The sequence below is a fragment of the Aquila chrysaetos genome, chromosome 2, assembly GCF_900496995.4.
Source record: "Aquila chrysaetos chrysaetos chromosome 2, bAquChr1.4, whole genome shotgun sequence".
Taxonomy (NCBI): Eukaryota; Metazoa; Chordata; class Aves; order Accipitriformes; family Accipitridae; genus Aquila; species Aquila chrysaetos.
In genome coordinates this window covers 35,188,631-35,205,187 of record NC_044005.1, presented here as the reverse complement: position 1 = coordinate 35,205,187, position 16,557 = coordinate 35,188,631, and the positions used below count along the sequence as shown (strand labels likewise).

The window sequence follows — 16,557 nt, the reverse complement described above, 5'->3', positions numbered from 1 at the left end:
ATTCTCTAGTTTTGCTTTGGGAATAAACAGGCCTGCCTGTTTAAGAGATGGCTGATACCCATTTATTAGTGGCACAGCTCTGTACTCAAGCTGATTCCCACCCCTGCCTCTTCTCCCTCCCCCCGTAGATGGTCTCTGCTGTCATCTAGGAGTTAAAGAGCCAGATTCTCAGCTGGTGCACATCAGCACTGCTATCCCGAAATAAATAGGCATAACTTCACTGGAGTCACTGAAACCTAAGCTCAGACTCGTGGGTTTTGCCGTCCTTGAGTGCAGTGCTTTAAGGCTTATGATACACACTTCTGTGATACTTTGTTATGGTATAAACAAACACCATGCTTCTGATTCGAATTATAATCTCATTCACCCAGAAACCAACAGAGCTCTGCTTATTTTTCCCAGCTGAGAGGATAGCCCAAAGGCTTTTCATATTGTATGATAAAGTCACGGGCTGCGATTCCAACCACTACCGCCCCCCCCCCCCCCCCCCAAAAAAAAAAAAAAAGGAGGCAACCCCACTACTGCTGGTGCAATTACTTAGATGTGAAACAGTTGTTGGGAGAGTTTTGGATTCAAATCAGTGCCACGATGTTTATTCTGTAGTGAAGTGATGTGTCTGCTAAGGCTTTAGTCAGTTCAGAAAGAAAGCAAGAGTCTGAATTTAGGTACCGGTATGAAGAGTTGGGCAGAAATTTGGGAGTAATTAAAGGATGGAACACCTACCAAAAATGTTGAATTGAATATTTCCTGTAAACTGTGTATGCAGCCACGACACTCTTTGATTCTGAGTCACATTTAAACTCGGGATGGAATCCAGCTGCAAAGCCTGGATCTAGATCTGAATTTCCACAAGTTCAAGGTTGTTGTGATGAGTGGAGTTTATTTGGTTCCGTATCTAATTTAAATGCAGAACTTTTAAGGTAACTTCAATCAGATGTTCTTGGGATCCACTGGAATAATAGCACAATAAAAGCTGAAATTAAACATATCTGGTATTGTGTAGGGATATTATTAGTATTCCAGTTTAAGGTTAAAATAGTGCTCTCATGCAGTCAGCTTACGTTAATAAATTAAAGCAGGGGAGTTTGCAAATGATTTAAAATCATGGCTTACACATTTTTCCAAAGCAAAAGAAAAGAAGCACAGAAAGTTCATCTGAATTCTCAAGGCAGTGCATGTGGTGAACATTAGTTTTCTTTCTTCATTTTTTTTTTTTTTTTTTTTGGTTAAGGTTGGCTAATGCTTTCTTTTTTTTTTCAGAAATACTGTACTGGTAACTGAAGATATCTTCCACATGTGTACAACATCAGAGATAGCAACATCAATGATAAAAGGACCTTCTTTAGGTGCGGTGCATAGTAGCAAGGCAACGTAACTGTTTATGTATTCAGATCTCCACAGCAGTATGTTCTTCCGAAACTGCAAATCACTTCAAATGACGGAACATGGCCTGGCAAGAACTGGGAACCGGAGGAAGAGAAGAATGCGGTATTTACTTAAAATCAAAACAAAACCTGAAACAAAGACCCCAGTTCTTGCTTCTAGGTTTAACCTGTAATATGTCATTCAATATGCCGTCTTGATAAAAATCAGCTATAGGAATGGGATAGCTATCAGCTGTCACAATTTTTGTCAACAAGAAACCAAAAAAATCAATGATCCCCTTATTCTCCTTTGTTACCTGTTTTGTTCAGTTCAGCCAGGTTAGTGGCTATCTAGGGAATGTCAGTAATGATAATTCTGACAAACTCTGCCTCATGTTTTTGGCTGATGAGAAGGCGTTTGATAAGGAACTGCCGGGTAAAGGGGAGAAAGCTGAGAAGTAAACAGATGTCCGAAGGCTGCCTAGAGGACTGAGGTGTGCGAGTGCTGGTTCCTCTTGGCACAGCTGGAACACCCTGCCCGACTCTGTGGGCTCGCCTCGCATTGCCTGGTGGCACAGCTTGCAGGGTATGGAGGGGAGGCTATCCCCTGCCCGGAGAAGATCTTCAGTGCCCTGGGAAAGCAGCTTTACTCGGGGCAGAGAAATGGGGAAACAGAACGATTTCTAGAGTGATGAGAGCCCGCCTGTGGAAGTACTCCAGGGCCCTCTTAATACTTTCAAAGTGAGCAGGATGGCTACAGCTTCTGCGTGCTCTGATTTTTAGGCAGCACGTCAGCTGGGGGTGGGTGGCTGCTGAAGGACACTTGCGAGGTTCAGCTGTCTATACCAGCTAAGTGCGGTTTACCTGGTATAATGTTGTCAGTGAGCTGGCTGTGCTGTTCTGGCTTTAATTAAAGGAAATTCCTCCATTTGGTTATTTTCAGAAGTTTGAAATACAGAAGTCAGACTAGATGCGATCTCTGACCAAGCGAGGGTGTCTCCAGGCAGTTGAAGAACGTACTTTTGGGGATCCGATATACCCTGAACTTGTGTTTGTCCCACTAGAGTTGAAGCACCTGGTACAGAGGACTGCAGAATTCCAAACTGATACTAACCTGTGATCTAGTGCCTCTTTGATCATCAATTTTTAAGACTTGAAGCCCGTTGCTTTTTTCTCTTCACTCCCTTCTTCTGACTTAAAAATTTGCGGGAGGCCACTTAATAATTTGCGGGAGGTGACTTAATTGCTTTCTCCCTTCTTCTGACTTAAAAATTTGCGGGAGGCCACTTAATAATTTGCGGGAGGTGACTTAATTGCTTTGCAACATGAAAGCTTGTCACTTGTAGCACTCAGCTCTTCCTATTTCCCCTATACTGGTGACTTGCTACTGTAGTTGCACTGGTTTCTGCGATGTTAGACCTGCTTATAGTTGTGTAACAGAGCAAATGGGATCCACAGATTTTTAGAGCCTTTAAGTGATCACATAATACCCACAGACGCAGTAATGACTTGAGTGGTCTCCTCTCCACTTTCCCCAGTCAAGTTCAAAAATGCCAGCTTTAAGAGCCCAAAAATCAAACAGAAAAAAAGCCATGTGAAGCACTCTGGTACTCTTGTTTTGGTTTTGCTTTTGTTATCTCAAAGAAAAGGCATTGAGGTCTCTTAAATGCATATATCAGGTGCTGGCAGCACTGAATCTTTCTTTGTGTATCCTGCTTAAGAGAAGAATGACAGCTGATGGATAAATCTTTCTAAAGAGGTCTGAAACAGCCATATTTACTGAACTGGATCTTTTGAAGACTTTTTTTGAAGGCTACATTTTGCTTACCGATTTGTATGAAATTGAACTATGAATCACTTCTGTTATGTCCTTTTTTTGTCTCCTTCCCAGTAATTTTCTATTTCTTCTTTGCATTTTAGTAGCATGGAATAGGGATCTCAAGCTTTTTGGATAGAAGGCTGTATGTTTAAGAACCCAAACTTCAGAGGACTTGCCAAATCTTGCATCAAATATGAAACTCGCAGAAAAAGCATTAAAAATATTTAAACTAAGCAATTAATTTCTTACCATCTGGAAAACCACAAACAGTGACAAAAGCAACTCGAAAACTCATATGCCATTAATAGGCTGACTGCTTCAATACAGAATATTATGCTGCTGATAGCAACAGATAAACGTATAACCAGTCATGACTGGCCTTTCAAACATATCAAAATAGACAATCCTGTATATAATGGGGAATCTCTGTATTATGACTGATGTCCAAGACTTACGATGTTATAAACTATTGGTTATGTTGTTTTGACAATGGAAGAATTAACGAACGAGACAGATTTGTCTGCAGTGATGAACTATATCATAAAGAAACATTAATAAAGATAAAACATTTGGAAATTCTTTATGAAAAATAACATTTTTGCTCTTTTCACAAGGAACAAAAGAAGCCAGAAACATGACAGATTTCATCAAAAGAGCTGTTCACAGATTAAAAGTAGGTCTGATTTTTGTTTTGCTGTGCTAGACTTCACTTCTCAAACCACAGAAGAGTGAGGTGAGTGTTTTCAAGCTTATAGGGCTGTGGGTTGGTTGTTGGTTTTTTTTTTTTTTTTGCTTATGCGGTGAATGTCGTCTTCCTGCTAATTCTGTTCTATCATACAAGAATTGTTTGTGTCTAGGTGAGTTCTTCTGTTCAGCCTTCTGGTGTACTCAGAAAACGCCACATAGGATCCACTGTGATCTTAGTTCTGTCTGTTAAACCAGCAAGGCCTACTCATGTAATGAGCTATGGCGATGAATCAGGGAATTGGGGGTGTTCAGCACCATACAGAATTTGCAGCTGACTGCATCTCAGTGCATGGTGGCTAGAAAGGTTGAAAGACTGCAAACAAATGCAGAGAACCGTAGGAGCTGAGACTCAAGATCCTTTGACTACTGAAGGAAATGGGCTGCTCTATAAAAGGATACTTCTGGCTCCAATGGCTGTCATGGAGAGCTGCTTGATGCAAAACTTGGAATCCCCCATGTCTGAGTACCTAAATGCCTTCACCAGCTTAATTTTCAGAGTGCTTGGCACTTTCTGGATGAACTTTCTTTATGAACTCAGGCTACACCAAATCACTGGTTTATTTACCTCATGGTTTGAACACAAAAATATCTGGCAAGGAATGATAGAGAAATACTGGGTTTAAAAGTCAACATCCCAGAAGGGGGGGAACTTGGAAGTGTATAATTGTACATATTGGGCATCAACTGAAAAGGCATGGCCAGAAGGTTGAAGTAAACATGAACACAAAAGTCCATCTCTAGCTGGTGAAAATTTGATACTGGTGTCAGGGACATTTTTTATCTATCTTTCTCTCATCCTTTTTTTGATGCTACTTTTGTGCTAAGCTTCTCCAGAGTAAGGTTTATAAACCAGTTTAGCTGGGCTGTGCCACTGAAGAAGCCTATAGAAAATGGATGCCCTGTTGAGAGTCAGGGAAAGATAGGTGATTAGATCGCTTAAACTCCCTGTCGAGTCTTCCCACTTCATTTCTATAATGTCAAAAATATACACTGGTTACAGAAAAATCTGTTTCATCAGAAACATTAGGTAGCTGAGATGTGAGTAAAGGCTTCTTTATATTGCTAGTGAGATGAAAAGTCAATCTACCTGTCTTCTCTTTGTTAGCTTTTATCTTGGGTCTCTGCTCTTCTAATCTCAAAGGTCAGACCCAAAGGGAATTAATTTAGATGCCTAAATTTGGGATACCATTCCTACAGATCCTGGTTCCAGCAGCTCATTTCCCAGGTGTCCGGGGCAAACAAGACCTCAGCTTTCGACCCCAGAATTCCCCACAAGCCTGCAGTTCTCCTGCTCCCCATGCCCTGGAGCACCTTGGTGGTACCACCATCACCTTGTCGCCTTGTTCAGGGTTTTTTCCTGGCTAGGATCCAGAAGTTAGGGAAACTTCTCTGTAGGGTTTCAACTGTATGTTAATCTACAAGCAAAACCTACATATGGTGAGTCAATCAATCTCTACTTGAAGTGCAGTGATAGCAACTTTTCAACTTTTTTCTTTATAGAACACATATGGGAGGAGAGTGAGTTGCTGTCCCCCCTCTTACACAATTGCATTTTGGTAAGTGCATTAATATGTATTTGTTTTTCTCCTTTGTATGAAGGATAGATTTAGATTGCCTGAAGACATATCTGAAATAGTACTGTGATGCTCATTCTTGTTCCCACTTTCTGGCCCATGAAGCTTGAGTTCTTTCTGCATCAGAATGACTGTGACAGATGAGAGCGAAGACTGTTATTTGTGTCCACAGGTTTGGACTCCCACTTGTGTCTTTCTGATCCCAAGAAGGTGCTGTAACCACCTGCCTTTCCATGGAGGTGTACTGAGAGAGGGCTCTGTGTCTTCTGTGCTTTGGGAGAATTCTCTACATCTATTTATTGGGAAAGCATTTGTAGGCACTTACATTTAAGGCTTTGGATTGTAAGTGGGTGGAGACACTGCTATGTCCTTAATGAAGACTCCTGCTTCAGGGGAAAAAAAGAATTTGCACACAGTTCTCCCCAGTTTGTTCCTGCTGCAGTAGGTGTGTTGACCTGGAGGTGGCTGTTCAGTCTGGAGATGGCTTCAAATGCACCTTCTGAGGTGGAGAGCTTCTTCAGTGAACGACATGGGGAGCTGAGGCCCCTGAATAAGGATTCCAAATTTCTTTCCTCAACACAGTTAAGCTGCACAACACATCATAGCAGCACCTGCTTGGTGCTTGTGTGAGCTCAACAGTGTTTCATACTGTGGACTTACTTAGCTTTGCAGAGTTGGTAAAACCTGCTTTATGTTCCAGTATGCACCACTGACTAAAGGTCTTTCTGTTGGGGACCACTCCAAATGTTCTGCTAACAGTAAACATCCCACTGGGTTTCTGCCTTACTATCTACTACATCTCCTGCTAAATAGTAGTCTGTATTAAAAAAAAAAGTCAGCGTTATATGTGAACGAATCAGCTATACAACTGAGTTGCTTCTCCTTGATTGACAACATCCATGTAACTGTCTATGCTCTTAGATAAAAATAAATAAAAAATACAGCTGCATTTCATTTCAAATTGAAGTCTTTTATAAAGCTGGATAGGGATTTTCAAGAGCATTTGGCAATTGGCTTAACTTAGATTCCTGTGAAATAATTGGTAAGTGATGTCTAGAGGCAATGAGTTAAGCTATTGCTGACTGCACTAGAAAAATCCCACTCACGATTTCTCAATTCATTTCTTGGAAGATATGACAACAAGGTATCTCTTGTAGGTTGTAGTATATAGATTGTCACGCAGTGCTTAGAAACTGTTCTAAGAGCTATGTATAAGGCTTTTTAGAGCTGAGATAAGCCTAAAACTTTTAAGTTGCTAATTTCAGCTGCTAACAGTACTCAATTTTATGGGGCAATAGAAAATAGAAATGTGTGTGCTGACTTATTTGAAAAGTCCTCTTCAGATTCTGTATATAGAAACCTCACTTTGCCTTGCCTCGGAGAAAATTTAGTCTGAGTACACAAGAACAAAAGTACACTGCAAATGTTTTGGTTTGTGCAGCATAAGATTGCCTTTGAATGTTATGTGGGAAACAAAACCAACCAAACAAAAAACCCCAACCCCAAATCCAAACAAATGTTAAATCAAAAAAGTAAAACACAGAAGTATAGAAGCACAGCTATGCATGGGAATTAGAAGCTGAGGTACCATCCGTTATGTCATACTCTAGTGCAGTCTTTGGCAATAAACTTAATTTTCCTGCCTCAGCTTATCCGTGTCAGAGGTGCAGTGGGAAAACTAAAATCTTACAAGTATTGTTAGATTAGTTGTCTCAGAAGAATAGTTCACCAACCCTTACACAATACTAGCAGAACAAATGTTGATGTTCACTGGGACTTCTCAGCATGAGATTTGTATATCTGGAAGAATCCAAGTCTGTTCTGAAGTCAGAGGCAGGTATCTAATCTGAGTTTTTAGTTACTGCTATAGCAGGACTATTTTTAGACTCGTACGGGACTGCTTTTGTTTGCTGTGATCCCTTCCTGCCTTGTTACCGTAGTCTGTCTGCTCCAGTAAACTTCAAAGTTAAATACCTTCCCAAGTGTATAACATACTAAGATGCGTACCTGGAGCACCTCGCTATTATTAATTCTGCTACTTACAATTCTGGCAGGTGAGCTGTCCAAGGCAGGTATCTTCTCAAAGTTTCTAGCTTTCTACACATCTTCATGATGGAAGTTGTTTTCTCTTAGACTACTCTGCAGGACTAAATTGTCCTCGAGTCTCAGATGAGGTAACTAGATACTTCGTTTCACACAGAATGGTTTTGTACTTCAAGCTGTATAACTTCTGATGAAAGTTTTTAGAAGATTGTTCCAGATGAAATTGCTGTTAGGGCCAAAGCCTCTCTCCCTGCACTGACAACAGAGGTAGCTGAAGTAGGGCATCATACAGGAGTTGTGGAACATGCCAGCGACGTGTTCCTGATGGTACAGCCAGGAAAGCTTTCTGCATCCACACAGCTTCAGTTGCATTCCTTAAGACTTAAGCTTTACTTCTCCGAGTAAAAGAGTTGAGCGTAAATTCACCATATAAATCCCAGCTCTCTCTCCCTTATTAATCTGGAAACTGAGGAGAGCATTATCTATGGTGGTTTTTTTTGTTTGTTTGTTTGTTTGTTTGTTTGTTTTTCCTTATTAGCATGCTTGCTGGGCTTTTTGTCTTTCCACCTGATCAGCCAGAGATACACCAGATCCTTTAAAGAGATACCTCATCTTGCAGTTCAGAGGTTTCTGAATTCATTCTGCCTGAGCTATTTCTGTAACAAATCTGCTAATTTCACATGTAGAAAAGTCCTGTCTAATAGAGTGTTCACTACAGGTTCTGATAGTCCAGTTCTCGTTTTCCCATTTTACACATGCTAGAAGGAGAAGTCCTCCTGGCCACCTTTGGTATTAACCGCATCTTTGTAACTCCATTATATTCAGACCGTGCAATCAATGACAGTCCTTTGAATCTGGAGGTATCATGTGAACAGACTTTATGGTGAAATTACTAGGCTTCTGTGTCTGCCTTGGCCTCCTAGTGTTCCTGGCAATTTTTTTTTCTTTCTTGAAGTACTTTAATTTTTTTCCTTCTTTCTTGCCTTTGCTATAATTGGGAAATTAAGAGCATTCACCGCCCAAATACCCAAACAAATAACAGCCAAGCAAAAAAAATCCAAACCCCCAACCAAGCACACTTATAATCCCTCAGTGGCACAGCTGACATTTAAGGCACAAGGGAAGTAAAGCATCATTGTATTGCTATTTCATTATAGCACTATTCATCGGTAGGTTCAAATGTTTGTCTTAACCTCCATCTTGGCAAGTCTAAGTGGTTAGTTCATTGTAAGGAAGAGTGAAATATGGAGACGGGTTGATAAAGTGCGTTACAAGACAGTTGCATTTCCCTTCATTCCTTGGTTCAGACCAGCCATACTTCAGCCCATGGAGATGCATCTTGTTTAGCTTTCATATGTTTAGAAATATGGAAGAATGGCTGGTCTGTGTCTTGCATGCAGCCCAGCATCAGCACTCATTCACTTATTTGAAAATTGTTCAGCATTTTTGTGATCTGATGAGATTTATGTTTTGAGCTGGTTCAGTGGCTCAAGACACATCTTTTAAAACATGAACAAAATGATGTTACAATAGGCTGTATATCAGCCAGTGAACAATTCTGGAACAAATCAGTTACATCTCTGAAAGCTGTGGTGGTTTTTTTTTTCTTTTTTTTTGACTGAACTCAGATAGTACTTTATGGTCCCTTTTCACTAAATGAACAATGGCACACAGAGGTAGTTTTATCATCTCAAAGGTACCTCTTATTTCATGACAAACCTGTGTACCTTCAGGGTGCTCATCTGCCGTACAGCACACTTTGTGCCACTCAGATACATATAAAACTTGCCAATATTCTTGCGGTATCTGTATCACGGTGTTTTTGGCAGAGGTTATATACAAAGAAGAGAAATGTATCATCAGCTCTGTTTTCCTTCTCCAAGCATTGACTTTTATATTGCATCACCTGAGCTTTAATAATTGTAAATCGGCAAATGCATAAATGTTTTTTAAGTCGCTGGAGGAGTGCTGATTTACAGCACGGGAGAAGACCTGGCTCCACAACTTGAGCAGACAAACTGAATCGAGGGTGTTTCTGACGAAGGTATTATTCCAGTCATGTGGGTGAATGGAACTTTCCAAAGTGAGAACAATGCAGAAAGATTAAACAAACTAGACAATGAAACAATTATTTTAAAATATCTTCATTTTTAGCACATTGGCAAGTGGACCGACTGCATCTAGCTAAGTACACGATTCTCACAAGCTGCCTCTCAATCTGGACCCATGGAGCTGAAAGAGAGCACCGCAGCGAGGAGGGGAGAGACAGTGAGAAATCAGAGTAAAACTGCAGACGATGGGAACATGTTGTAAAACTGCCTTCAGACCCTAAGCCAGTGTGGTGAACTCCTTGTTCTGCTAAGGTCAGTACTAATCCTACTGCTGATTCAGTGCTGTAGAGCCAGATGCTAAAACCAACTAAAATGATCAAAATAGAGAGTTATAGTTTGGTTCTTCTGTCACTGGACTGTCAAGGCTTGGATCCAGTCCTGGGATTTCACCCTTATGACGGGTCCTTTCCTTTGTTTTCCTCTGTTCCTGATTCACATCAAATACACCTCACCAAAGAATTCAGGAAAATACTTTTTGATATCTTTGAAGGAAATACGAGGCCAAGAAATCAGAAAATGCTTTGCTGTTTAGCTGTTAGTATTTATAAAACCAGGAAGCCATCACTTACAGGCTTGCTATACAAGGGCTAAACAGACAGAGGAAGTCGTGTTTTAACATTGTTAGTGGATCAGTGGGAAGCACAGTAATGCGTTTGACTGGCCAACAAATTTAAAAGCACAACTTGTGTACACTAGAGTTTTAAGGTATCACTGTTTGAAATGTGCTGGCTACTATGCCTCTAAGAACACTTTTTTTTTTTTAATCCTAGACTAAAAACACATGGAAAGGGAATAGAGGAGATTTAACAAATTGAATCAGATGAGAGAAAACAGTCAAAACTGCATAAAGGAAAGAATAATGGAAAACCTCGTTAGTGAAATTGGAAACAAACAAAAAAAGCAAGTATCCTAGATACAACTAGCAGAGAAGTTGCTTTCGATTTAAAAGATGCCTTTTACTGAATGCAATGTAGCAGAAGAAACCTTGTTCCTCTCTCTGGGTATGAGGACACCTGCGTACTGACCCAGCAAGGTGGGGGCTTCTTGAGAGGGTCTTGCAAGGCAGGACTGGGCAAAGCACAGCTGCCATCTAAGTCCCCGGTGACAGTGAGGTTTCCATCTGTTGTCCTTCAGGAGGCTGCAGGTTGTCTCTCTTCAGAAGCGGCCACTAAGCTACAAGAACAACTTTGGCCAGGCTTGGCAGATGAGAGAGGGAGGCTTTTGTTTCTCTTCACAAAGCAATTGGAGCTTTGGACTAGGTATGCAATTCTGAAAGAAGAAACAGACAGAAATAAACAGTGTAGTAGGGAAGAATGTAGAAAAGGGAACAAGAAGCATAGTATAGCAATTTTTTTTTTTAGGAAAATAGAATTAGAACCAAAGTGTTATTAACACATGAAAAAAAATTTTGAGAAAAAAAGCCTACAGGGCGAGTGCAAAGCAGTTTCCTAGTGAAAGAGCACTGGGAAATGTAAAGCAATCCTGAACTCATTGTTTAAGCACGAGAACTCATTTTTCTACTTGGTACTCACTGTACTGGCACTTGTGGCACAGCACGTGCAGCTGCAAAATGGACATTGTGTCATTATTAGTAAAAGTCACTTTGACTTTTAAAAAGGATGTCCTAGAAAGTAGGGATGAGACCTTATCACCTTCCCTACTTTGGAAAACCTAGCTTGTTAATGTGACAAGACCTCAGCAGAAGACCACTAAGGCTGAATAAAATATAGTCCCGATGCAAGAAAAAACAGGGTAAATGCTCAGCCATCAGCGTGATACTGCTGAACACAGATGCCAGCAGATCACTCTCTGATCTAACCTAGCGATGCAGTGATGTAAGGTAGGATAAGAAAGAAACCAGCAGTAGACTCACAGCCCCTAGCACATCTGGGGCAGAGATGAGGAAGTACGAGAAAAATCCAACCGAGTCTGCTCTCTGAGCCTTCATGACACAGCTCTTACAAACTGACCACTTTGTATACATAAGTTCTTGTGCCTGAGTGTCTGAAGAACGAAGGAAAAGGGTGTGCAGCTTGTAAAATGGAAATGGGGAGACTGCAAATTACACACTGAAGGCTAGCTATAACATGTGATAACATATTTTCCCTCTAAATAGACTCTTCAATGGTACTTTTCCAGGTAACAGGTATCTCATCTGGGACATAATTAAAACTCCCCATTGTTGCTCAAATGTTAGGTACTTAATTTTCTTCTTTGTCCCTTGTTAGTATTAGCTTTGAGTAAGTTATCTCCGGTCAAGAAGCATAAAACAGTTATGCATAGCATTAATGGACAGGATTGTTTCAAGCTAAGTACAGCATGGATTAGATAAATGGGAGGCAAAGGTAAATCTATGACACTTATTATCTCGCATTCCTATGACACATCTGCTTGTCATGCCAGAAAATGTTGCTGAATTTCCAGGGGCTGTGGGTTGCTGGAGCACAAACAACTCATACAACTCTTTCCCTCTTTGGTTGCCTACAGCAAACCTTACAGAAAGCTTGGGGTGAAATGAAAGCGCAGGAACACTTGTGTCGACTGGAGCCTCCAACTTTTTGGCAAGTCAGTATGAGCCCATCAGTATAGCTGAGTAATTGGGCTAGTGGTAATAGAATTGTTAAGATAATCAAGCCAACTGTGAGAATTGAGAGTTTGGACCTTCACGGCAAATGTGCACCTAAGCAAAAGAACTTGTTGCTGCTGCATGCTCCATTTAGCAGACTCTTTCTTACTCCGTATTTTGTTTAAGTAAATGTTTATTTCACAAACTGAGCTGTAAGCCACATGTCTCTGACTATGAAGACTAGCGTTAGGAGTTTTATGAGCATATCCTGTGATGGATATATCCCATAAGTGTTATTATTTTATTGGTGACAGCTAACCATCAAACTCATCCATGTAACAGACTTGAAACATTGAACATTTTAACTTACTGACTTCAGTCAGATTACACAGGTACAAAACTCTGTGAGTCACACCAAGTATTTAAGTATTTCCAAAGGGTGAGATTAGAATTCAAACTAAACTTAACGGATCACAGAAGTAGTTTTATACCAGCAAGTTAAAACTCTAAAAATGCACTAGCAAGTAGCATGTGCAAGAAGGAAAAGAATAATAGGATGAAAAAATGATGAATTTGGGCTGAATCTGGATGTGGGCATTATAAAGGGCCCCAGCCTAAATAGAAGCCACCAACTTGTCATTCAGGGAATGTATTTGCAGGGATCTTGTACGTAAGATACTGTGTTTCTGCAACTAGAACAAAGTAACAAAGACAAACTGGAAGAGACAAGTGTAAAGTAACAAATATGATCATAAAGTTCAAAACTTCCTACAAAAAATGTTGGAAGAGTTCATGGTGTTTAGTTAAAGTCAGAAAAAGAAGGCAGCCACTAGATTTATTCTCCATAGTCATTTATAATTGGATGAGATGTAACAGGCTTATTACAGCAAAAAAAGATTTAGGTAAGACATTGGAAAATCCTTCTAACTAAATAAAGATGGGTAGTGGAATGGACTCCCATAATCTAAGCATGTCCATCATTGGAGTTTTTTAAGAATAGATTAGACAGACATCTAAGCTGATCTGTATAGACAGTCTTGCCTCAGAGGAAGGATGAAACTGTATGTCTTGAGACCCAACTGTGCCTACGCTTTTTTTCATGATATGTAGCCAGACTATTTTTTGTAAATGTATTTCATCATTTGTATGTAATGCAATGCCAAACACATTAAAATGAGGCTGCTTAAAGTGTGTATGGAAACAAACTGATCAAACTAATTTTTATGTGTTTCCACTCATTATGGAGCTATCATGCTGAGGCAGAATACAAAATGGAGCGTGGCATGAATGCTCATTACGGAAATCCCCTCGCAAAAAAAGAAAAATAAAAAAAAAATTCAGTGTATGCATTTGTAATGGAAAGCATTTTCTGGTAATAAAGCTTGCATTTCCACAGTACTCTTCTACTGGGAGTTTCAAAGTGTTTTCAGAAATGTTCTTAGCACCCCTGAAGTACTTTGTGAGGCGAGACCGCATCTGTGCAGCTTCACGTTGGGGAAAAAGGCCCCAAAATGTCCAGTTCAAGTTCTAAAACCCACCAGCTCTCAGCAGGGCTGGCTCTGGCCTCCTCCAGGTGCAGCTCATCCCCTCTTCTGTGTCACACTCTCTCAGCATCACCATCGCTTGTCAACTTGCAGAAATGTCTCTGTGCTTTCATCAACCCTTGAACGTGGGATACCATCCTACACAACAGGGAAAAGTGTTGAGTTACTGCCCCTTCCTGAAGACCTCTACCAACACACCTATAAAGAGCAAACAAGTAGCAGGGACTTCGGTAGGAGAAAGGGTAGCTGGTATTTATTAATAGCAAAAATAATTATATGTGTATAGTATATATATTTATATATAAATGTACATGTATTTACATAAATAAAACTACAAAAAGAAAACAATTGTATTCCTTTGATCTAGTCTTCTATGTCACCTCTCCTTAGGAGAGAGACCCAGGGAGACTTTGTATGTGTTTGTACAGCACGTTGGTCCAAAGAGGCATCGATCTTGGCAAAAATCTCTCATTGATAGTATTAAATGAATAATATATCGCACGTTTGTGTCTTAATGCTACAGTCATACACTCTGGAAACCTTAATTTGCATAAAGTTTGTAACCTTGAATTGGTGCTTGTTTAGGTATTTTCAAAAATAATTATTTAATATTATTGTTGTTTGACCATTTTACATGTCCTGCTTTATGTTAACAATGAATACTTGGGCCATGCAAATAGTAGTTGCTGTGCAAATGAATACTTCTCCATGTTCATACTATTTTCATTTGGCAAGTTCTCAGAGGTAAGTACATTATAGTGAATCTGTCTGTTTATAGACAGTCAGCTGGACATCAAGATAAATCTGTTAAATGTCTATTTAAAAAAAAAGTGTTTGCCTGGTATTAGGTGGATTCACTTTCTCTGGACACTTAACTTAGCACTAATATGGCTTGTACTGCCCTTCAACACTGCCCTCTGTGGTATCACTGTTAGAGGCAACAGCAAAAAGTATTTACACAAAATAGGGAAAAACCCTCCAAACTCTCTAATAATGAGAATAACCTTAGCCAAGGATATTTCTCTGAGAATTAATAACTAGCTGGGGTTAATGGTCACTGGCTTCACCTTAGGCCCTCAATTAATCCCTGAACCTCAATTGTTATTACCTAATTGACTTAGTTTCATTTCATTTTAACATTTCAAAGTGATCTTCCTAAAATCACACTGACAGAGTAACATGGTCTCTGTAGATGTGCACTGACATGGTTTCAATATTGTTACTTTGTCTCCATACACTTGCATTGACATTTCATTTTGTTTTGACATCGCAGTGCCACATCTATGGATCTGTGCAGATGACATCCGATTGTTCAGATTAGGTGAAAGCCTGTCCAGGAGCGAGGGCAGGCTAACACCTTACACAGGGACACGATGCCAGCTAGAAGCTACTAAGCAGAATTATTTTTATCATGGTGAATGACTGTTATCGTTGTGAATATGGATGTTTGCGAAGGGAAGAAAGTCAGATAAAATTTCACTTGAAATCTTGCTGGTTTTCTTAAAAACCAGACAAACAAAAACCTTTTCACTTAGATCAGGTTAAAAACCTAGCCTGAAACACGCACCAGGTAACCTATTTAAAAAGAGGTTTTTTGATATTACCATTTCATGCTTATTTGAGGCTACAAATAAATTATGCAAATCTCGTGTGTTCCAATAACATAGTATCAACGCAAGTAGCTGAATACTGTAAGATGCAACTCTAAATCAAGGAATCCTTATAAAAATAGGGCATCAAAATGAAGTCTTTTTATTATGTGGAAAAGTTTTTGAAAAGTCTTTTGAAGCTCTTTGATGCAGCTCTGAAATAATTTTGGTAGATTACTATTGTACGAAACCCATAATTTATAGTAGCTGACCTAAGCTGCTCTTTGTATAACGGCCATATATGAAACAATAGCAGGAAAGTGAAAAACACAAGGGGAACTAAAACTGCTCTGTTTATTATTTAGCTCATAATTACATCTTCCTTATTTAATCTTTTGAATCCTGGCATGTTCTTAATAATACAGGTTCAAATAATATTTACTATACACAGGAGAGTTAGTTTTGAGTAACGCATTTAGACTATCCAAACTTTGTGTAACTTGTGACCTTTCCCTAACCTACGCGAGGTCTATTTTATACAGATCGCACTAGATAGACGGTTTCTCTATAAATGGTGAAGTTGCTGCCAAGCTCCCATTGTTAGCTAGTTCATTTTTCAACAGGCACACTTTAGGTTCCTATCACACCACTGTAAAGAGCAAGCCCTTGAGGTTTCTTCTTTTGTCAACGTAATAAAACGGTTATTTCTGAATAACCTGCAAATCCACAACAAATGGCCCTCTGTGACTTAGAATAACGTGACAGGAGGAATTTTGTGGGTTTTTTTTTGCGGGCAGCCTCCTATTTTATTCCATAATATTAAATTAATACTTCAGCAGTATTTGTCTTAACATACTTATAATCTCATCCTTGAAATAACGCATGTTGCTAACGACTGTTATTCTTGCTCAGCATTCACTGCCGAGCTGCAGAAGATCCCTTCAGAAGCTCTCTAAATACTGAGACTACTTCAGCTGAAGTAAAAGGAAGAACTGAGTTCAATTCTGTGTACTTTTTGTTGACCCTTGAGGAGTTGTAATCAACTCTGGTAAATAAGAACAACCTGTAGGAGGTACAAGCTCTTGCCAGAACGACTGTGGTTTGAAAACGGGGAGCAAGCCATCTTTTCCCTTCTGAGCCATGTAGATTTTGGCACGGGAGGAAAGCTAAACCTTTGACTTCAACAGACCTCCCTGCAGA

General features: G+C 39.8%; 1 protein-coding gene across 8 annotated transcripts in view; it reads left to right on the top strand.

Moving 5' to 3' along the window:
* The window catches only part of LOC115350322, a 45,304-nt gene extending 30,908 nt beyond the window's left edge, over positions 1–14,396 (top strand). For 2 of the 8 annotated variants that reach the window (XR_005934252.1, XR_005934251.1), the window contains 4 exons: positions 1,261–3,916; positions 5,431–5,486; positions 5,677–9,910; positions 10,429–14,396. Coding sequence is in view for 2 of the 8 variants with exons in the window: in XM_030035870.1 (XP_029891730.1) it covers positions 9,702–9,832 (131 nt within the window). In the remaining 6 variants the exon portion in view is untranslated. Of the gene's footprint in view, positions 1–1,260; positions 3,917–5,430; positions 5,487–5,676; positions 9,911–10,428 lie in introns of those variants that run through there. The other 6 variants (XR_005934253.1, XR_005934250.1, XR_005934254.1 and 3 more) reach the window with 6 other exon arrangements.
* Positions 14,397–16,557: the final 2,161 nt, after the last annotated feature.